This window comes from Erinaceus europaeus, chromosome 2 (genome assembly GCF_950295315.1).
Source record: "Erinaceus europaeus chromosome 2, mEriEur2.1, whole genome shotgun sequence".
In the NCBI taxonomy this organism is placed as follows: Eukaryota; Metazoa; Chordata; class Mammalia; order Eulipotyphla; family Erinaceidae; genus Erinaceus; species Erinaceus europaeus.
The window spans coordinates 134,822,252-134,846,006 of record NC_080163.1 but is presented as its reverse complement, the minus strand read 5'-3'; the positions used below and the strand labels follow the sequence as shown (position 1 = coordinate 134,846,006).

General features: G+C 44.9%; 1 protein-coding gene across 2 annotated transcripts; it reads right to left on the bottom strand.

The window, feature by feature from the left end:
- Window positions 1-1,371: 1,371 nt before the first annotated feature.
- On the bottom strand, window positions 1,372-22,082 carry DHODH (dihydroorotate dehydrogenase (quinone)). 2 transcript variants are annotated; one of them, XM_007526643.3, is made up of 9 exons: window positions 21,813-22,075; window positions 20,155-20,367; window positions 14,714-14,913; window positions 11,588-11,670; window positions 7,715-7,902; window positions 5,596-5,709; window positions 4,081-4,234; window positions 3,758-3,917; window positions 1,372-2,731 (listed from the first exon to the last, which is right to left on the bottom strand). In XM_007526643.3, exons 1-9 carry the CDS (start codon window positions 21,831-21,833, stop codon window positions 2,677-2,679), a joined length of 1,188 nt encoding a protein of 395 aa, XP_007526705.1. In that variant the 5' UTR covers window positions 21,834-22,075; the 3' UTR covers window positions 1,372-2,676. The 2 variants fall into 2 exon arrangements, with proteins under 2 accessions (XP_007526705.1, XP_060041202.1); XM_060185219.1 differs by lacking the exon at window positions 5,596-5,709 and having other exon boundaries at window positions 21,813-22,082.
- Window positions 22,083-23,755: the final 1,673 nt, after the last annotated feature.

Below are 23,755 nucleotides of genomic sequence, written 5' to 3'. Positions count from 1 at the left end.
ATACAGTTTATGGAATACTTATGGGTAAAGTATTCTAAACTCTATTCCTTCCTTCAAACCGGTTCATGAATAAAGGAAAACATGGGTGTAGAGACAGAGCTGCAGCACTGTTCTAGTGCTTTACTTCTTGTGTGAAACTTTACTTCTGCAAGTGAAGACTAGGGACTTGAACCTGGGCCCTTACTGAACCTGGGCATGTTATTGTGTACATTCTAGTCTATCACTGCTGAGTCCCTTCCAAGAGATGTTAATAGTCACAACAGTATTGTCAGCAAGCACTTATCATGGGCCTGGCACAAGGCTAAGCCCTGCACATGTGTTACCTCCTTTAATTCATCAAGCTAGTAATATTGTCCCTACTTTACATATTAGAAAACCAAAGCTTAAGCCAGTAACTGACCTAAAGTCATATAACAACTAAATGACAAGGCTGAGAGTCAAGAATTGATGAAGCCCAAACCAAATTGTGAGTGACTGAGAAAATGTCAGATATAAAAAGTTATTGCAGTTCACATGCAGGAAGCTCCAGTGGCACATAAAAGAGAACACTTAATAAAAACGGGCTTTGTGGGGACAGGCAGTGGCATACCGGTTTAAGCATACATAGTACAAAGAACAAGGACCAGCGCGAGGATCCCAGTTTGAGCCCCTGGCTACCCACCAGCAACACACACTGGGTAGGGGTAGGAGGGTTACTTCACAAGCGGTGAGGCAGGTCTGTAGGTGTCTCTGTCTCTCTCTCCCTCTCTAGCTCCTCCTCCCCTCTGTTTCTCTCTGTCCTATCCAATGAAAAAGTTATTATATTAAATAAAAATATTTATAAAATGATAGCTATGGATATAAACATTTGTATATACAAGAAAAATATTCAAAGAAATCTAGATAGATAAAAATGAACTGTAATTACATTTGGGAAGTAGAGTTGTTTGAGCAAGGTGATATATTAGAAAACTACATTTAAATGTATTTTATGAGGAGGTATTATTTTCATAATAAAATAATAAAACAAGAAAAAGATCTTTGAAAGAGAGCAGGAGTGGGGGCTGGATAGTGGTTCAATCTGTAGGGAGTGCTGCAGTTGTCTCTCTTTCTCAGCTTCTGCCTCTATCAAAAGATAAATATAGGAAAGAGCAGGAGACTGGCTACTGGCTTCTTGGCTGATGGTAAGTAGGCAAAGAGAGAGGACATAGGCTAAGGTGGATTGAAGTGAGGCAACAGAACACAGTGTATCTGTTGGTCTTACATGTCTCTAGTTTCCCAGAAATGAAATCTAAAATACCAACACCATTTTTTTTTTCCTGGCTGTGCAGACATATCAGCAATAGTACTTCCCTTATCATCATTTGGTTTTCAGCATTGAACAGACCAGAATTTCTCAATTTCTTTAATTAATAACCACCTTTCCATAGAGCCGGGAAACAAGATAATTCAACCAATAGAATATACTCTATACAAACTCTTGGGTTTGAGCCTGGGGATCACATGGGAATATCATGAATAAGACCCAGTGAGATCATTTAGTGGTACCTTATGTGTGCAAGGTAGCCTTATTTCCTACAAATAACAGACAGAGACAACAAACCGGATTATCAGTGGCCTGGAAGGACCTGCCACATCTGGGCAAAGCTGTGGCCCTCCAGAAAGGGTAGAGGTTTAAATCCATGGTTTACTCCCCCCCCCCGGTTTATTTTATTATTTTAAATCAAATAAGTCATATATGAGATAGAAACCAAAGTACTACTGTGGTGCCAGGGGTTCAACTGGGAACCTCAGTTGCATTCTACCAGCTACTTCCCTAGCCACCTCAGTTCAGATTTAATTTATTTGTGTGTGTGTGTGTGTGTGTGTGTGTGTGTATATATATATATATATATATATATATATATATATATATATATATATATATATATATATATACACACACACAAAGAATATATAATATATATATACACACACACACACATCTATAATATTTATTTATTTTCCCTTTTATTGTCCTTGTTTTTTATTGTTACCATTGTTATTGATGTCATCATTGTTGGATATAACAGAAAGAAATCAAGAGAGGAGGGGATGACAGAGAGGGGGATAGAAAGACACCTGCAGACCTGCTTCACCGCCTGTGAAGCGACTCCCCTGCAGGTGGGGAGCCGGGGGCTCAAACTGGGAACCTTCTGCTGCTCCTTGCACTTTGCGTCATGTGCGCTTAACCTGCAGTGCTACCGCCCGACTCCCTCCCATATATATTTTTTAAAGATTTATTTATTTGTTGTAAGAGAGAAAATGAGAGGAGAGGGGTAGAAAGAAAGAAGGTGGAATACTAGTCAGCTCTGACATAGGTGGAGCTGGTGACTGATCATGTGGCATCTGGAGTCTCTGGCACTCTAACAGGCTGAGTTATCTCCCCAGCCCTAAATCTAGATTTTAAATGAATTATCCTCACCCCCATCACCTTGCTTGAATCTAGAACCACAATTGTGGTTCATGCTCTGACAAGTGAGAGAAGAAAGCCTTGTGTCGATTTTGGTGCCCTCACTGACTTTTGGAGTCTAGGTGGGTGTCCAAGGAAGGGCTCCTGTGATTTGGGGAGTTAGTCAGTCTCTTCTCCAGCCAGTCACAGAGGCTGCCCCGATTTAGTGGAAAGGTTCCAGATCAAGCTTCCCACTGGCAGCAGCCTCACCGCTGATGATCTGCTCCAATGGCATCTGTGACTCTGGTAAAACCTTGTTCTCTGGAAAGAGAAAGAAAAGCAGTCTCAGCAAATGATAAAGAATGGGGCTCTTTCAGAAAGTCCGTGGTCACCTGTGTTTGTTCTTTTTTTTTTTTTTAAAGGTTTTATTTATTTACTAGAAAGGTACAAGGAGAGAAAGAAGCAGACATGTGGTTCTTTCATCTGTTACATGTGCTGCTGGGGATCAAACTCATGACCTCATGCTTGAGAGTCTAGTGCCTTAGCCACTGCGCCACCTCCTGGGCCACACCTGTGTTTGTTATTTTCTTTCTTTTTTAATTTATTTAGGAGACAGTAAAATGAGAGGAGGAGGAGAGGAAGAAAGACCTACAGCACTGCCTTAATACTCATGAAGTTTTCCCCATGCAGATGGGGTGAGGGGTGGGGAAGGGGACTTGAACCCAGGTCCTTGTGCACTGTAACATGAACATTCTACTGGATGCACCCTGGTCACTTGGATTCTGTTTCTAAGTATTGACAGCTCAGTGAAGTTAAGCCTGCATTACCAGAATAAAGAAACTGTTGCCAAATGCCTTTAGCTTATAAATACCATTGCCTTGGAAGTTAATGAGGAATTTGCTGGCACTGCCCTTTATCAAAGCAGCCAGATAAATTTCCTCTTTTTAACTGCCACCAGGGTTATCACTGAGGTTTGGTGCTGGCACTGTGAATCCACCACTCCTAGAAGCCATTTTTTTCTTTTTCCTTTCTATTTTATGATAGTACAGAAAAGAAATTGAGAGGGAAGAGAGAGGTAGGGAGAGAGAAAGAGAGGCATCTGTTTCATTGCTCATGGAGGATCCCCCATGCAGGTGGAGAGCAGGGACTTGAATCCAAGTCCTTGAACATGGTAATATGTGCACTCTATCTGCCTGGCCCCCACCACAGAGAAATTTTCCATCTGCATCTGGGTAGCTCTCAAATTTTTTTAAGGTGGAGATAAATGAGTAACAAGCCCTTGACTTGGGGTAATTCTGAACTGATCCCACATTAATTCCTCTTGTTTCAAACCACACATGGACTCACTTCAAAAGGTCCTCCAGCTCCCTCTTCACTCTGCCCACCACCGGCGGCCCCTGGTAGGTGAGGGCGGTGTACAGTTGCACCAGGGAGGCCCCTGCCCGGATCTTTTCCAATGCGTCCTTTCCACTGCTTATACCACCAACACCAATGATGGGAATTCTGCCTACAGAAAACAGGCAACTTTGTGAGGAAAGTGGATGCCATGAGAACTAAGTGCCTAAAATGTTTAGTTTCAGCCCACAGGCCCCTTTGTTCAGGGAACACTAATTCTACTCACCACCCCAGAAACCAAGCCACATGCAAATCTGAAAACACAAAGTTCTTGCCTTTCGTGAGGGCATACATCTCCCGGATGGTTTCGGTTGATAAATCTCGGAGGGGCTTCCCACTCAGCCCTCCTGTTTCAGAGCGTAGGACACCTTGGAGGCTGGTAGGACGGCTCACTGTGGTATTCGTGACAATCAGCCCATCAATACCCAACTGCAGTGTGAGACAGAAAGAGCCTTCCAGTCAGAGCACTGAGAGACTTGGAGAAGCACCCCTCGAGGTCTGAGATAGCAGCTGTCCTATAGATGTACCCACATGTATAGTCCCTGGAATCAAGAGCTTTCCTAGACCTCCCAGCACTTCTTGAACAAGTGTTGGAATGAGCCTCAAGGGACCGGGTGGTGGCACACCTGGTTTAGTGCACAGGTTACAGTGCACAAAGATCCAAGTTTGAGCCCCTGGTCCCCACCTGTAGAGCGAAAGCTTTGCAAATAATGAAGTAGTGTTGCAGGTGTCTCTGTCTCTCTCTCTTTTTTTTAATTTTTATTTATTTATTAATGAGAAAGATGGAGAGAGAAAGAACCAGACATCATTCTGGTACATGTGCTGCCAGGGATAGAACTCTGGACCTCATGCTTGAGATCCCAATACTTTATCCACTGCTCCACTTCCAGAACCACGTCTCTGTCTCTTATTACTTCCCCCTTGATTTCTGGCTGTCTCTATCCAATAAATAAAGATAATTAAAGGGCAGGGGGAGATAGCATAATGGTTATGCTAAAAGACATTCATGCCTGAGGCATCTAAGTCCCAACCAGGTTCAATCCCCTGTCCTACCATAAGACAGAGCTAAGCAGTGCTCTGGTGTAAAAAAAAAAAAAAAAGGTTTTGAGGGCAGAGCCAAATCCTTCAAACAGGCCACTTACTGTCCTGTCTAAGACAGGAACCAGGCTTTGAACTCAGGACTGCCAAGCTCAGTCTGCTTCTTCTACATTTCCAATGCACAGAGACCTGGTGTTCCACAGGCTAGAGAGAGTCATACTCCAGCATGACAGACCAGCTGCTGCTGCAAGCCCAAACCTTATAGCTCTTGCTGTAGGGGAGGGGTGAGGGAGTGGAGAAAGAGGCACGAGAAAAAGTGCCGGGCTAGCTTCGCGGGCGAGAGAGACGACCATGGACTCATGGCTGAGTGGGACGCAGTTCAATCTTTACTGATGAGGAATGCAGTGAAGGCTAGCTATCTCTAATCACAATCCTGTCCTATATGTCTCCTGAGGCAGAAGTGTCAGGTCAGAAGAGGAAGTATGTAGGATAGGGGGAGGGGAGAAGGAAAAAGCTTGCGAACCAGTGGGGTTTAAACCAATGAAAACAATGATCATGTAAATAGGCCACAGCCTTAAGCAATACAAGCGAACCTAATGTGATGATCAAAACAGAAGGTCTTATAAAGCAGAATTTAGAAGCATACCAACAAAAAAAGAGGCACTTTTATTATGTGATGAATTATGCCCTGGCAGTTACCAAACAAGCCCTCAGTGTCTCAAAGGAAAGCACAAAGGGGCCCCAGATCATACCTCTCTCACCACACTGGCGATATCCTTCTTGTCCTGAGTCGTGAGATCTGGTGCAATCTTCACCAGCACAGCTGGCTTACGCGTTCCCTTTAAAGCATCCCTCTCCTGCAGCACCTTGAGTAACATGTGGTCAGAGAAAGAGACAGCTGAGTTCACAGCCCACAGCACAGCCATAGGTCAGTGTGATTACACACCGGCTATAAAACTAAAGCCTCAGCAATTCCTCCTTTTCAAAAAGCACAGCTGAGAGGCTAAAATAGATCTTCTACTTTCACATTCTTTCCCCCCATATTCTAGAGCCAAGGGGTCTCCAGTATTGGGTCCCTATTATTACTGGTGTCAGCAAAAATACTGCTGGGGCTTGGTGCCTGCACAAAGAATTCAATAAAGAATCGAGCAATTACCTTTCCCCCTTTTTTCTTTCTTCTTTTTTAATTTGATAGGACAGAGAGAAATTGAGAGGAAAAAGGGGAACTACAGAGAAAAACAGAGACACCTGCAGCACTGCTTTTTTTCCTTCAAAATATTTTATTTTGTTTATTCCCTTTTGTTGCCCTTGTTTTTTATTATTGTAGTTATTATTGTTGTTATTGATGTCATTGTTGTTGGATAGGACAGAGAGAAATGGAGAGAGGAGGGGAAGACAGAGGGGGGGAGAGAAAGAGAGACACCTGCAGACCTGCTTCACTACTTGTGAAGCGACTACCCTGCAGCTGGGGAGACAGGGGCTCAAACCGGGATCCTTACACAGGTCCTTGCACTTTGCTCTACCTGTGCTTAACCCGCTGCACTACCACCCAACTCCCCAGCACTGCTTTTTTAAATTTTTTTTTATATTTCTTTATTTTTTCCCCTTTTGTTGCCCTTGTTTTTTTATTGTTGTAGTAGTTATTATTGTTGTTGATGTCATCATTGTTAGATAGGACAGAGAGAAATCAAAGAGGAAGGGAGACAGAGAAGGGGAGAGAAAGATAGATACCTGCAGATCTGCTTCACTGCTGGAGAAGCAACTCCCCTGGAGGTAAGGAACCGGGGGCTCAAACTGAGATCCTCCCGCCGGTCCTTGCGCTTTGCGCCACATGCACTTAACCCGCAGCACTAATGCCCAACTGCCTAAAATAGACTTTCTAGCTTTGTTCTACCCTAATATTCCTAATCTCATCTGCTCTATTCCTACTTTTTGTTCATTAACCATTTTGCCTCAATTTATGCCCTGCCACCTTCCAGACACCAAGTTGCAGATGCTACCATGATTCCATCCTGACTTCCCTGAGCAGACAACCTCACCAATGTGTCCTGGAACCTCATCTTGCCAGAGCTCAGGCCCACTAGGGAAAGACAAAAATAGGCTGGGGGTATGGATCTACCTGCCAACACCCACGTCCAGTGGAGATGCAATTACAGAAGCCAGAACTCCTATCTTCTGCACCCCAAAAACAACCTTGATCCATACTCCCAGTGTGGGAGAAGTGCTAGGAGTTCAGAGCCCTGTTATTATAAGTTAATAAAAGAGCTCTGAACTCCAGCTCCATCAGCATCCAGAGAGAGGGGAGGAAAGGATTATATCAGGAAGAAAAAGGGGGAAATTATGTATAAATGTGGACAGATCATTGTAGAGATGATGGTTGGCTCATGTCAACAACGGTAGGTGAACTGCGGAGGTCTGCAGTGGGGAGATTGAAGATTCAGAACCCTGGTGGTGGAAATGCAGTAGCCTTATATCCCTGTTGACATGTAATTTTGTAAAGCAATAATAATTAAAAAATAAAAATAAAATTTAAAAACAGAAATGAAAGAAAGTAGGAAAGACAGAGAGAGAAAGGAAGGAAAGACAGAAAAAAATGAAGGAAGGAAGAAAGGAAGAGAGAAGGAGAGAGAAAGGAAGGAAAAAGAAAGAAGGAAAGAAAGGAAGAGAGAGCAAAAGGAAAGAAGGAAGGAAGGAAGGAAGGAAGGAAGGAAGGAAGGAAGGAAGGAAGAAAGAAAGAAAGAAAGAAAGAAAGAAAGAAAGAAAGAAAGAAAGAAAGAAAGAAAGAAAGAAAGAAAGAAAGAAAGAAAGAAAGAAACCTGAAAAATGAACAAGAGTTGCTTGGGAGTCAGGTTTGGAGATGTAATTACCCACCTTGGTCAGCAGGCGGCGCAGTTCACATTTTCCCTGGAGGCTCCGGAGGCCCGCTGTGTTGGGACTGGACACATTGACTACCAAGTAGTCAGCCAAATGGCCCAGGACTCGAACCCCCTCTGCATAGTCTGAGGCAGCATCCTCCGAGGTCTTATTCTTTCCCAGGTTTATTCCCAGTGGCAGTCCACCTATAAATAAAGCAAGTTTATGTCCCCATACACTACTTCCTCTGCAATATTTTGAGGTTATCCTTGATTAAACCAGCTTTATAGGCCTTTCCACCTTAAGATGTAAAACTTCGGGAGTCGGGCGCAAGCACTGCGGGTTAAGTGCAGGTGGCGCAAAGCTCAAGGACCCGCGGAAGGATCCCAGTTGGAGCCCCCGGCTCCCCACCTGCAGGGGAGTCGCTTCACAAGCGGTGAAGTAGGTCTGCAGGTGTCTTTCTCTCCCCCTCTCTGTCTTCCCCTCCTCTCTCCATTTCTCTCTGTCCTATCCAACAACGACGACATCATCAACAACAATAATAACTACAACAATAAAACAACAAGGTCAACAAAAGGGAATAAATAAATAAATACCCAAAAAAAGCCTCTTAAAAAATATGTAAAACATCCTGCACCAGCTGACAAACTGAACTTTCTGCCAATTGCTGCTGCTGTCCCACGGACTTAGATAGCAGTTCCCTGTCTGTCAGAAAAACAATGTTTGGACAACTAGCTAGGATGTTTAACTGTATTGTGACCTTTTCCTTTTAAAAAACTTAACAGTACCACAGCAACATGTACTCTGTCCCCTCTTTACCACTCTGTCTCATGAAACAAAATTTTAAAAACAGGCTCATGAATAAAATGCGATGGAAACAGAAATCTAGAGCATGTCAGAAGGGACAACTGTTTAGTTTCAAGGACATCTTATTGGACTTGAGTCAAGAGACCAGGTATACAGCTGTGAAGGAAAAACAAACTTAAAGAATACGTACAAAATTCTAGAAAAGATGGCAAAGTAGCTCACCTGGATAGTGTGCCTGCTTTGCCATGTGCAAGTCCTAGGTTTGAGCCCAGCTTCCATTGTACTAGGGGATGCTTTTGTCCTGGTGACATTCCCTTTCTCCCTCTGTCTCTATCTGAACAAGTCGTCTGGGAGCAGTGATGCCCCTGAGATGACACAATAACAAAAAGATTTTCAATCATCATGGATAAAATGTCAAGCCATCGTTATCTTATCATTTCAGTTCTTTGAGAACTTACAAACAGCCTGTGTGTGACAGAGTTTATTTGTATTTGACCTCTCTTTAAGATACCACCTTATTGGGGCCGGGTGGTAGTGCACCTGGTTGAGTGCATGTTATAGTGCATAAGGACCCAGGTTCCAGCCCCCCAGGCCCCATCTGCAGGGGGAATGCTTTACAAGTGGTGAAATAGTGCTGCAGGTGTCTCTCTGTCTCTCCCTCTCTATCACCCCCTTCCCTCTCGATTTCTGGCTATCTCTATCCAGTAAATAAATAAAAAAGATTAAAAAAATAATAATAACACCTTATCTGAAAAGGTCAGTGGTATATCAATGCTACCACTGCAATTTTTTGTTTTTTTTTTTGCCTCCAGGGTTATTGCCAGGGCTCAGTGCCTGCACCCATTCATTGGGGAAACTGACGATCCTTCCTAGCCGACTGAATCCACATGGATCCCAGTCACTTTCAAAGCCAGCAACAAGCAGCTCCTGACAGCTTTCAAGCTGTTGGTCCTGCTCTTCGAGTCCTCCAACTTAATGTTGAGGGGCTGTCCTTCGCCAAACGCGTTATCTTCGCCCACCCTGTTCAGCGCTTGACGTCTCATCATCCAATCTGGTCTCCTGCGCCTGCACTGAACTTCTCTGTTCCAGACTCTTGGAAACAGAGTTGACAGTCAGCTGTGGTGGGGAACGGTCACAGACCCCTGCAAGCGTCAACCCGGCTTTGACCTAGCACATTATGATTGGGCCCTCCTCAATCACTAACGAACAGGCCATGGCCGGTGCGCCGCTATGTTCCATCGCTAGGGAGCCAGAGGTGACCCGAACTGCCCCTGCAGCTACAGACAGACTATGACCCACACAGTCAATGACTGCCACCTCTCCAGATTCAAAGGAGGTCTCGAAACTTTACATCAGGCTCAACCTGACGCTGTTGACTGGCTACGGAAGAAGGGCAAACGCTAGAAGAAGAAGTGCCTGCACCATGAATCCATTCACTACTCCTAGAGACCATTTTTTTCCCTTCTTGTTGCCCTTGTTGTTTTATCATTGTTGTGGTTATTATTATTGTTGTTGTTGCTGTCGTAGGATAGGACAGAGAGAAATCGAGAAAGGAGGGGAGACAGAGAGGGGAGAGAAAGAGAGACACACCTGCAGACCTGCTTCACCACCTGTGAAGCGACTCCCCTGCAGGTGGGGAGCTGGGGGCTCGAACTGGGATCCTTATGCTGGTCCTTGTGCTCTGTGCCACGTGCGCTTAACCCACTGCGCTACTGCCCGACTCCTTGCTACCACTGCTTTTGCCATTTGATGGATAGGAAGATCTGGGACAAGGGGCCAGAGGTGCACCCAACTGAGTGCACACATTACCGTATGCAAGGAACAAGGTTCTAGAAGGATTCAAAGAATAAAAGGGTGTCAGCCTCACACAATCCCAGATGGCACCTGTGAGGGTGTGGTGAAGACAGCATGGAGCTTCATGCTGACGCTACATGCAACCTGACACAAAGCCCAGCTGGAGCCCCAGAGAAGGAACACCTGAATCTCTGAAAGCAGCTCCAGAAGTATGTATGTCCAAACAAGTGGTGAAGAATGTTTTTCCAAGTGTTAGGAATGATTTTTTTTCTTTAAAATTTTTATTTACTATTGGACAGAGACTGAGAAATTGAGAGGGGAGGGAAACAGAAGGAGAGAGACAGAAATACCTGCCACCCTGCTTCATCACTCATGAAGCTTTCCCCCTGCAGGTAGCAATCAGGGGCTTGAACTTTGGTCTCCTGCAACGTGTGCACTTAACCATGTGTGCCAACACCTGGCCCCAGAGTGATTTAATTATTTAGGCTTCTCTGTAGTTCCCATCTCTTCTATGATTAACAAGCAGCACAGAGGCATGGGAGACGGTGCAGTGGATAAAGCTTGGACTCTCAAGCTTGAGGTCCTAAGTTGAACTCTTGATATCTCATGTCAAGGTGATGCTCTGGTTTTCTCTCTCTCTCTTTAGCAAGTAAATATTTTTAATGCATTATGTACATATGAAGGACATATGACAGAGGGGCAGGAATATGAAGATGGAGCTCACACATCCTCACCACTGTGTGATCACATGGAAGCCACTGTGCTTTGCTCACTTCCAGATTTCTCCCTTTACATAATAAGGCAGAAACAGAGCAAGTCTTTGCTTATCATGAAATCCAGTTAAAATCTTGTAGGTTGTGATAGGAACTGGACCCCAGTTCAAGCCTGGTCCCCATAGCAATAAAGGAAACTTTGGGTGGTCTGGGAGGTGGTGCAGTGGATAAAGCACAGGACTCTCAAGCATGAGGTCAAGAGTTCAATTCCTGGCAGCACCAGAGTGATGCCTGGTTCTTTCTTCTCTCCTTCTAGTTTTCTCATCAATCAATAAATACAATCTTGAAAGAAATTTAAAAAAAAAGGGGGGGGGGAACTTTGGTGCTGTGGTCTCCTTTATTCTTTCTCTCCCTCTCAGCTTCCCTATCTTTAAAAAAAGAAAGGGAATTCTAACAGAGGAGCCCCAAGCCTGTGGGACTTTAGCTTATAGCTTAATTATGTTTATTATGCTAGGAATATTCCTGATGCTTTTAGTCAACAAATGAAGAAAGTTCCTCCAGTGCAGAGCTACTTTACCTTCTGTGAGCCTGGCCTGCTTCTGTTGTCTGGCCCGTAATCTCTGTTCCACCACTGAGAGTCCATGACTATTAAATCCATATCTGTAGCACAAAAGCAGAATGGGAGGAGAAGACTGAGAACGCTTACCAGAAGATGAAGGTGGTCTTTTTCAATTTAGGGAGGAGGGTAGATAGCATAATGCTTATGCAAAAAGACTCTCAACCTGCAGCCCCAAAGTCCCAAGTTCAGTTCCCCACACCACCATAAGCCAGAGATGAACAGTGCTCTAGTGTAATATATATGTTTAAAAACAAAAAAGAAAAAAATATGTATCAAGAGCCAAGTTCTTAGACTTCCAAGGTCTAAATGTACCTGGACCTCGAGAGAACTTACTGGATCATCATCCAACACCAAACGGAAAATTCAAATTTGCAAACAAGTTTTTTTTTTTCCCTCTCCTCCAGGCTTATCACTGAGGCTTGGTGCCTGCACTACAAATTCACTGCTCCTTGGAGGCCATTTTTTCCCCATTTTGTTGCACTTGTTGTTGTTGGATAGGACAGAGAGAAATTGAGAGAGAAGGGGAAGACAGATAGATAGACACCTGCAGACCTGCTTCACTGCTTGTGAAGTGACCCCCTGCAGGTAGGGAGCCAGGGGCTCAAACAGGAATCCTTATGTGGGTCCTTGTGCTTTGTTCCATGTGTGCTTAACCTGCTTTGCTACCACCCAGGCACCCAAACAAGTTGTTTGTTGGGAACTGGGCCCACTGTCCAGGAATTCCAGGGCATTGTTTCCATGAGAATCTGAGCAGGTAGACCCCAGGCCCTCCCCACTCCGGGTTGAGAAAATGGTAGGTCCTCCTGAACTCTGGATGTGGGCACCTTTCTACACATGCCACTCCTCCCCCGCTTTAAACAAAGACCATGAGTTACTGTGCATGGCTAACTTGAAAACCGCTGCAAACATCCTGTTGCTCAACTGGCTCCCTTCCCCTGCCCTGAAGTGCCTACAATTTACCTCCAGAGAAATATACATTTTGTAAAGACTGTGATCAAATCTTGTATGGTAACTTTTTACTTGTGATCAAATAGTTTGTAGGTCAAGATGTAACTATGCATTGTGTTGGGGTAAAGATCACCTCAACCCTCTTCCTGGACTATGGGTATATCTGCTTGCTTTCTCCACCAATAAACGAGATGACTGCCTTGTCTCTCTTCACACTTTGCCCTCATCGCACGGAGGCACACGGAGGTACCCCAGGACTCCCAGGAGGCCTGCTCTGACCTCAGTCGCCCAATGACCAGGGAAGCGGGGGACCCGGAGTGACAGTCCACACACAGTTGTTTAATCAAGTGATATTGACAAAAGTTCAGACTTGACTGTAGCAGCTGCCCCAGACCTATCTGGGTCCATCCCCACCCTTCCTTATCCATGACTCTTGCCCAGCAGAGCTCACATCACTCAGATAACACATCATCCCACCTCCTGCCACTCCACTTTCTCTATCATTCATGACTGCCTATTAAAGTCAACCCTTCATTGGGTTGAACATGGCACTCCCAGTTGAGTTCACATATTATAATATACAAGGACTTGCGTTTAAGCCCCCAACCCACACCTGCAAGGGGGAAGCTTTACCAGTAGTGAAGTAATGCTGCAGTTGTCTCTTTCTCTCCTTCTCTGGCTCTCCTTTCCCTTTCAATCTCTAAAAAATCTCTCAAAAAGGGAATAGGCACTGGGACACCTAGTTACACGCACATGTTACAATGTGCAAGGACCCAGGTTCAAGCCCCTGGTCCCCACCTGCAGGGGGAAAACTTTATAAGTGGTGAAGCAGGGCTGCAGGTGTCTCTCTGCCTCTCTCTTTTTCTATCTTCTCCTCCCCTCTCAATTTCTCTCTGTCTCTACCCAATAATAAATAAATTTTAAAAAGAAAGAAAAAGGAAAAAAATAAAGTCAATTCTTCCTCTTCCCCTGAGAAAACTGTCTTGTAAAACACCATTCCCCTAGTACTTTTCTTATTTCTGTGGATTGGTGCCTACTCAGTGAGTCTACCATTCCTGGCTGTCATTCTTTCTTTTCTTTCTTTCTATAGAGGAGGAAACAGAGAAGGGAAGAGAGAGACACCTGCAACACTACTTCACAGCTCATGAAGCCTCCCCCACTGCAGGTAGGGACCAGGGGCTTGAACCTGATCCATTGTGCGGGGCAACATGTGCATTCAACCAACTGCACCATTACCTGACACCTCCCACCCAATAATTTGTCTCATCTTCCTTAATCAGATCAAATGTGCCCACTCTTTTGATAAAGCTCCCAGCTGTGGCCCAAGAATGTATGTACATGCTCAAGTTCACTACGGAGCTATAATCTTGAGTACAAGGGTCTTGTCTTGTCTTGTCTTTCTTCTCCACCACACTGTCTCCAGCCACCCCACCTATTCCATCATTCTTGCTCATTTGTCTCCTCAGGGCCCTGTGGGCTACTGATCTCGGGGTTATCTAGCACCCCCTCTCCACCCACGTGCCTTCCTCCTTGCTAGTGGAACCCAGCTTCCCCTGCTACAAAGTGAAAAGCCTGTGACGGCCCCAGCCTTGCTGGCAGCTGAAGCATGAGCATGTCACCAGGACACATCACTGAGGCACAAGGTGATGCCTACAGGGAGCGCTGACACCCATACCACATTATCCACTTTTCCTTTTCCCTTTCTGCCTTCGGAACACACGAGAACCTTAAGCTAGCAGCTGATTAGAACGAAAGGCCAGAAAAGTGGGGCCAGGGTTCTGATATTATACTGGTGTTTAACAAGCCCCAGAGATGTCTACCACACCTGTTAGAAGAAAAAATCATAAAAAATGCTTATTTCGCTTTTTTTTTTTTTCCCCTCCAGAGCACTGCTCATCTCTGGTTTATGGTGGTGCTGCGGATTAAACCTTGGACATCACATATGCCCAAAGCTGTACTCAGGCTTTCCTGATTATGACCTTATGGCTGTAGTTAAGTCATTTAGCTCTCAAAGCCCCATGTACAGGTGCTATTCTGAAGAGAGAAAAAAATTCTCATTTTCTACTGTAGGAAAAATAGGGCCCCCTTCTGGGAAGTAGGAAGAAGGCATCCAATTCCCTCCAGGCTATCACATACCTGTTAATGACAGCTTGGTCCTCTGGGAGGCGGAAAACTCTGGGCTTAGGGTTTCCATCCTGAGGCTTTGGGGTCACACTCCCTATCTCAACAAAACCAAAGCCCATCTTGTAAAGTCCATCCACAGCTTCTCCATGTTTATCAAATCCTGCAGCAATTCCCACTGGATTTCGGAATTTATGGCCCAGGATTCTCACTTCCTAGGGAGAGGGAGAGAGAAAAAAGTTAGAGGTAGACAAAGCTAAACAGGTATTTCTCAGAGTACGGTACCTGGAACACCCACATCAGAATCACCTGGGGAGCTTGTTAAACTTTAGAATCCAGGGCCCATGCCCTCAGACCAGGGGATCAAGTCTAGGGTGGATGCTAAAAAGAGCTCCAAAGAAATTTATTTTTAACAGTGCTTTGGAAATGATTCTGACAGTAGTTGGTTTGAGAATCACTAGAATCTGTTAACACCCAAGGACCTAGGTTCAAGCCCCGGTCCCCACCTGCAGGGGGAAAGCTCCACAAGTAGTGAAACAGGGCTACAGGTGTCTCTCTCCCTATCTCCCTCCTTCCTCTCAGTTTCTGGCTGTCTACCTAATGAATAAAGATAATAAAAAAAGAAAAGAAAAGAAAAGAATTTGTTAACAACAAGACCTCAAAACAGTAGTTCCACAATGGGTTAAGTGACCACCATGGTCAAGATCAAAACCTTCTTACTTATCATTCTTTTTCTTTTTTTTCTTATCTACTATTCTTATCAGGAGAAAGTGTCTAGTTAGTTTCAGTCCCTAGGCAGTGCTATTCTAAAACAGTACGAAGTAACTAAATTTATTTTTAAATTTTACATGATTATAAAATGTTAGGAGCAGTTTTTCTCTCGATCTTTCTAAAACACACAAACACAACTTACCACATCCACCAAAAAGTTTTAGTGCCAATACACCAAAGCAACTATACATTTTTTTTTTTTTTTTGCCTCCAGGGTTATTGCTGGGGCTCAGTGCCTGTACCTACGATCATCATCTCTGGCATTATGCTATTCCACTGCAGAATACTGTGCCCCAGTATGGTTCCGTAGCCCCCATGTCCACTTGGTCGATTCCAAATTATATTCCTCCATGAGGATAATTTCTGGAACCATCCGTTCCACCCCGGTTCCATGGCTGCCAGTTCTTAGCAACATGGCCCCGCCAGATATTTGTCGGGATGCGGCATCATCTAAGTTCATTTCCCACGTGTACGCTTGACCGGACCTGCCAATATACGCGGATATCTTCGCCCACCCTGTCCAACGCTTGACGCCTCGTCATCCAATCTGGTCCCCTACACCTACACTGAACTTCTCTGTTCCAGTCTCTTGGAAACAGAGCTGGCAGTCAGCTGAGGTAAAGAACAAACACCTCATCACAGACCCCTGCAAGCGTCAACCTGGCTTTGACCTAGCACGTTATGATTGGGCCCTGTGTTCCATGGTGCGCCGCTATGTTCCATCGCTGGGGAGCCAGAGACGACCTGAACTGCCCCTGCGGCTACAGACAGACTATGCCCCACATAGTCAACGACTGCCACCTCTCCAGATTCAAAGGAGGTCTCGAAACTTTACATCAGGCTCAACCTGACGCTGTTGACTGGCTACGGAAGAAGGGCAAACGCTAGAAGGAGAAGAAGTGCCTGTACCATGCATCCACTGCTCCTGGAGTCATCTTTCCCCCCTTTTGTTGCCCTTGTTGTGGTTATAATTGTTACTGTTGATGTTGTTCATTGCTGCATAGGATAGAGAGAAATGGAGAAGGAGGAGAATACAGACACCTGCAGACCTGCTTCACCACCTGTGAAGTGACTCCCCTGCAGGTGGGGAGCAGGGGGCTCGAACTGGGATCCTTATGCTGTAACTATACATGTTAATCAGCTAAATCGACCTCGGTGGTTCTCCCTCCTCAGCCTAGCTACTACAGAGCATTAATGCATTCTGAAAAGGGGAGGAAAATGCTGGGTTCAGAATTAGATCAGGCATAGCTGATGGCAGGTTTTTGCCTGTTGGACATAGGGTGCATTCCAGACTATTCCCTAGATTGAAAGTGACTGTGGCCTACAGGTCTAGTTTGACACTAGTAAGATTCTTACCCTGATGAAGTCAACAAACATAGCAGCAAAACAAATACAAAAAGGCCTGAATAAAATAAATAAAAAGAGATCAGGGGAGTTGGCGGTAGCACAGCGGGTTAAGCGCACATGGCGCAAAGCGCAAGGACCCGTGGAAGGATCACGGTTTGAGCCCCTGGCTCCCCACCTGCAGGGAATTGCTTAACAGGTGGTGAAGCAGATCTGCAGGTGTCTATCTTTCTCTCCCCCTCTGTCTTCTCCTCCTCTCCCCATTTCTCTCTGTCCTACCCAACAACAACGACATCAAAAACAACAATAAAACAAGGGTAACGAAAGGGAATAAATAAATAAATATTTTTAAAGTTATAAAAAAAGAGATCAGAGGGCTAGGGAAACAGCAAAATGGTTATGCAAATTACTTTTATGCCTGAGGCTCTGAGGTTCCAGGATCAATCCCCCTCCACCACCATAAACCAGGGCTAAGTAGTACTAGCCTCTCTCATTCTCTCTCTCCCTAACTCCCTCCACACTTCTCTGTATTTTTCTCTTACCTCTCACTAAAATAAACTAAAAGAGTGAGAGAGAGAGATCACAAAGCCAGTGACTGCCACTGGAGTCCATCACTATTAGCCACTATGGCAGGAAAACCTTAGCCAGGACTAGCAAGGGCCTGCAAGGGTGAGCACCAACTAGAAGCAATAAGTAGAAATGCTGCCCCAAGAAAAGCGAATAGCAATAAATGAGGGAAATGGTGTGCAGGATGCCAAAGGGGCTGTGAGGCAGTAGTGGCGAGTGAGGAGCCCTCATTCCATACAGTGGCTCTCACCCCAGACTGTAGATAGAGCCTCTGCAGGGGGAAGAGAGGAGGTATGGGGACACGACATACCTTTCAGTCTTCAATCTCAGAGATTATGGCTACAAGGTATAGAATAAGACCAGAACTCTGCACTTCCCCGGGCACTCCCAAAAACTCTCATTTAGGTGAGTGGTGGAAAGATAATACAAGACAGTTAAGTTTTGTAGGTGGGAGTGAGCAAGATTACCAGATGTCATGGAATCTGAACCATGTCCGGATGATGGATTATACAGCAATGTTTAAGACAAAAGGTCGTTCTACAGATATACTTCCAAATTCACTCTCCACACGCCCTCCATCCCTGCATCCCACTCTTTTCTTAAGACTGTCACACTGTGTCCTGGGACTCAAACCAGCACTAAGGGGCATGCAGATGTCTTAAAACAAAGAATGGTCTTCTATGATTGCTTTTAGTGTAATTATGACTAGATTTCAGTCAGGTAAAAATAACTTCTGCTCGGAAGTCGGGCAGTAGCGCAGTGGGTTAAGCGCATGTGGCAAAAAGCACAAGGACTGGCATAAGGATTCCAATTCGAGCCCCCGGCTCCCCACCTGCAGGGGAGTCGCTTCACAAGTGGTGAAGCAGTTCTGCAGGTGTCTTTCTCTCGCCCTCCTCTCTCCATTTCTCTCTGTCCTATCTAACAGTGACATCAGTAACTACAATAAAACAACAAGGGAAATAGAAGGGAATAAATAAATAAAATAACTTCTGCTCAAAATGTATGATGGGAAAAATGAAAATAATTCTAAGATAAAAGAGAGATGTCAAGAAAGCTTTCATAAGGGCGGAAGGTAGATAGCATAATGGTTATGCAAACAGACTATCATGCCTGCGGCTCCAAAGTCCCAGGTTCAATCCTCCGCACCACCATAAGCCAGAGCTGAACAGTGCTCTGGTTAAAAAAAAAAAAAAAAAAGAAAGAAAGCTTTCATTAATTAAGAACTGAGCCTCTCCAGAGTTGTGCTTCTTCACACGTGTTATTCTCATGTCTTCCATTGGGGGGCGCTGATGATCTTAAATGGAGACTGTCAGGACTCAGGCAAGAATGTATTCTTTAATTTGTTCCTACAATAACCCTGGCACACAGAACAGTATAGGGCTGGTGGCAGGCCCATGTGTGGTGTACAGGACCGAATGAGCCTGTACAGATGTTTGTATACCTTCTTCAGAGGGCTTGATCAGACATGGCTAGCTCAGATAAGGTATTAAGATGTTTAATGCTGGGAGTCGGGTGGTAGCGCAGCAGGTTATGCGCACATGGTGCAAAGCGCAAGGATCCCAGGAGTCGCTTCACAAGCGGTGAAACAGGTCAGCAGGTGTCTATCTTTCTCTTCCCCTCTCTGTCTTCCCCTCCTCTCTCCATTTCTCTCTGTCCTAGCCAACAACGACATCAATAACAACAATAATAACTACAATAAAACATGAGCAACAAAAGGGAATAAATAAATATTTAAAAAATGTTTTGAAAAAAAAAAGATGTTAAATGTTGGGGGTCGGGCGGTAGTGCAGTCGGTTAACACACGTGGTGCAAAGCACAAGGACCAGCATAAGGATCCCGGTTCTAGCCCCCGGCTCCCCACCTCCAGGGGAGTCGCTTCTCGGGCAGTAAAGCAGGTCTGCAGGTGTCTATCTTTCTCTCCCCTTTTTTGTCTTCCCCTCCTCTCTCCATTTCTCTCTGTTCTATCCAACAACGAGCGACATCATCAACAACAATAATAACCACAAGGCTACAACAAGGGCAACAAAAGGGGGAAAAAATGGCCTCCAGGAGCAGTGGATTCATGGAGCAGGCACTAAGTCCCAGCAATAACCCTGGAGGCAAAAAAAAAAAAAAAAAAAGATGTTTAATGCTGCCCTATACTAAAGATGAAGACTGAGCTACCAGAGCCTTCAGCAAGGTGAACTTCTCTGTTCCAGTCTCTTGGAAACAGAGCTGGCAGTCAGCTGAGGTAAAGAACAAACAACTCATCACAGACCCCTGCAAGCGTCAACCCGGCTTTGACCTAGCACATTATGATTGGGCCCTCCTCAATCGAACAGGCCATGGCCGGTGCGCCGCTATGTTCCATCGCTGGGGAGCCAGAGACGACCCGAACTGCCCCTGTGGCTACAGACAGACTATGACCCACATAGTCAACGACTGCCACCTCTCCAGATTCAAAGGAGGTCTCGAAACTTTACATCAGGCTCAACCTGATGCTGTTGACTGGCTATGGAAGAAGGGAAAACGCTAGAAGAAGAAGAAGCAAGGTGGCAAAGGGAACTAATGCCCAGACAGACGTTATGGTGTAGCTACTTCTTCGTTGTGCCTTTGGATGAGTCACTTCACTATTAATTGCCTCGGTTTCCTGACCTGTAAATGGGAATATCATTTTCTATTGGAACTAACTTGAAACTTTGGTTTTCAAAGAGATCAGACTCAACAGAGTAAACTAGCAGACTTGGACCATCACCCTCTTATCTAGCATACAAGTTGTTTACCAAAATACTTACCAGCATATCTGAGTCTTGAAATGTAGTTTGAGGAAGGAGGCCCAAGGAAATGCAGCGAACAGCCAGCCTATGGGCTGACTCAGGGTCCAGCAATCTCTGCAGAGCTGGCATCAGCTGATGGGCATAGAAATGTTCATCCCCCGTGGCTGTCAAGTAAGAGGTGAAGAGAAACCCTCCACCACCCAGGATAATCACAGCATCTTGAACCCGCTTCTGGGGGAAAAACAAAAACAAAAATCTATTAGGGCCCCATCAAGGACAGGCTGCAGCTTCCCTGACCCATTTATACCCAATATGACGACATGTCACAAGAAGTGATATTCCTAATCTTATGCCAATACCTTCATTTCTAGTCTTGCTTACACACTTCTTTTTTTTTTTTTTCAAAGATTTTATTTATTTATGAGAAAGATAGGAGGAGAGAGAAAGAACCAGACATCACTCTGGCACATGTGCTGCCGGGGATCTAACTCGGGACCTCATGCTTGAGAGTCCAAAGCTTTACCACTGCACCACCTCCCAGACTACCACACTGACTTCTATAGGTAAAAACTTGAAGAAAAAAAAAAAACTTTTTCAAGGGTGGGGGTAGGCAGTATAATGGTTATGCAAAGATACTCTCATGCCTGAGACTTCAAAGTCCCAGGTTTAATCCCCCCCACACACCACCATAAGCCAGAGCTGAGCAGTGATCTGGTAAAATATATATTATATTTTACATGAAATAAAGTCTCACACAAAAGAGTGAGAAGCCAGAGTACCACTCCAGCATATGAAGTGCCAGAAATAGAACTGGGAGTGTCAAGCATGCAAGTCCTTCACTCTAGCAGCTGAGTTATTTCCTAAGCCACACAGACTTTATCCACATTCTGCTGACACACTATTCTAGTTGTGAAGGACTCCAGGTCACAAGTTTCAAGAGGAAACATGATTACAGTGATGGATTGGGAGTGATGGGTGTAATGGCAATTAATGCAAGTGGTCAGGAATTGGTAAAGGCAGATGTCCGGCTTGCATGAGACTGACAAGTGCACTGTCCTTGACCCTATCCTATATGACTTTTGAATGTACCACTGCCACTCAGTAGGCTAAAAAAAAAAAAAAAAAAAAAAAAAGTCTATCCAGACGGGGGAGAGTTTATGCAAAATGACTTTCATGCCTGAGGCTCTGAAGTCCGAGATTCAATCCCCCACACCACGAGCCCGAGCAGAGCAGTCCTCTGGAAAAACAAACAAAACAAAAGCCCTATTCATACTATCTTCATCTAGACCTAAACTGTATCGCACTACATAATCACAAATTATCTCCGGCATGTTTCATAATACATTAACTTTTCCACGAATACAAATAGTCATTTCTCTCCAACTAGAATCATGCAAGCAGTGCCTGACAGTCACATGTTCACCCTGTTCCAGGATCACAGTATGTTCTGTGATCCTGACCGAAATCTACCCAGACGTGTCCTTCACACACTGACCAAATGCACGTGTGGCTTCTGCGGATGCCCCGGAAAAACACAGCTGTGCCAAGGGGGCCCACGCTCCAACAGCCTCGCCTCCCATCCACACCTCGCTCAGGAGCAGACTCCACTCTCCTATCGCCTCGCTGCCCCCGCAACCCCAAATCGCTGCCGCGAGCTCACAGCTTTCTGGACTCACTTTCAGCTGTCTCCACGCCATGCTTCTTCAGTCACCGGACCCGCCTTTGTCTAGGTTTCCATTGGAGGTGGCAGCAGCAGGTCGTCCAGATCTCTTCTCCGGTGGGGCCAGTCCACCAATCGCGTGGCAGTAGGGCGGGGCGAGCCCCTGTGGCGGGGAAGGCTTCGCTCCGCCCCCCGGATCTTGTGGACGCGGATAGCGCCACGGTCCCATCAGCCACGCCCCTTCCGGGCGGCGAGAATTCGCCCTCCCTAGCTGCTTCACAGAGCTGCTTTGAGGCGTCGCTTCCTGGGGAGGGAGCTTTGGTGTTTATTTAGTTGTTCTTTTGCATGATGGATGGTTTTTGTTTTTATTTTTTAATGAGGTGCTTTGGATATAGAACTCAGGGTGTCTCACAGGACTGATTTAGTCACTGGGACCTTAGGCCTGGCGGATTCCTGGGTGTTTTTGCATCACAAAGGAGAGACACCAAAGTGGGGAAAATAGAAAAGGGGAAAATATATATAAAAAAAAAAAATTGAAAAGAGGAGACACCACACCACAGCTCCATTGTTACTGGAGGTTCCTCTGGCGGGTTTCAGGGCACCTCCTTGTCGTGGTGGTGATCCAACCCTGTAAAAGTACCGGGTGAACTACCTCTCTCTCACCTGAGACTTTTTATTTCTATTTTATTAACACTGCGACTTCACACCTCTAAGCCGACTTATTTACTTTAAGAGAGAGGGGGGGAAATAAATTATAATAAATACAAAGCACCAAGGCTTCCTTCAGTGGAGTGGGGGGAGATCAAATGGCTTTCGGCATATGGCAAAGCAGACAAACAACTGGGCTGTTTTGTTTTTTACTAGATAGAGCACTGCTCAGCTCTACTTATGGTGGGGTGGAGATTGAACCTGGAACTTCGGAGCCTCAGGCATGAATCTCTGCATAATCATTATGCTCTCTAATCCTGACTGTCCTGGTTTTGTTTGTTTTGTTTTGTTGTTTTATTTTTGGTCGGTTGCTTAATTTTTTAATTGCCACCAGAGTTATCACTGCGGCTCGGTACCTGCACTAGGAATCCACCTCTCCGACCAGCCATATTCTCTCTCTCTCTTCTTTCTTTTCTTCCTACTTAATAGGACAGAGAAATTGAAATTAGAGAGAATTAGAGAGAAATGGGAGAGGGAGTCAGGCGGTAGTGCAGCTGGCTAAGCGCACGTGGCACAAAGCACAAGGACAGGAGTAAGGATCCTGGTTCAAGCCCCTGGCTCTCCACCTGCAGTGGAGTCACTTCACAAGCGGTGAAGCAGGTCTGCAGGTGTTTATCTTTCTCTCCTCCTCTCTGTCTTCCTCTCCTCTCTCCATTTCTCTCTGTCCTATCCAACAACAATAACAATTACTCTTGGTCTTATCAAACTGACTTCTTGAAACTTTGATCATTTTTCTGTTCATTTGATTGCTTCAGTGTGTTTTAAACTGAAGGATGTGTTCTTGGGGTCTGTGCTTCAGAAAAATTCTAATTTGTGTGTCCACTTCCATACCATTTTTTTTTTTTTGAGGTTGTTACATATATATCATTTGGGTAACCAACATAACCCTGGAATTTGCCAAACAATTTTGGTGCCCGGGTTTATTTGTATTAATGGTCACATTTTGGTACCAGGAAAGAGAAATGACTAAAATAAAAATAATGGATGTGCTTTAGGAGAGCATGTTATTGTTAGGTGAACAAAGGCTTTTCAGTAAATTTAATAGAAAAGAAGTAGTGAGAGAGAATTGAAACTTCCTTGAAATCAGAAGTAATGTGCTTGCTAAATTCAAAAGAACCTGTGTGGTGTGTCATAGCTCTGAGTCATGCTTACCTACAAGAGGCTACTTGATCCAGCAAAATTTGTTTCATTGGTTTTCAGTTTTGTTTATATTTAATTTGTCTCTTCCTTTCATCAAAAAGAAAATTTTGG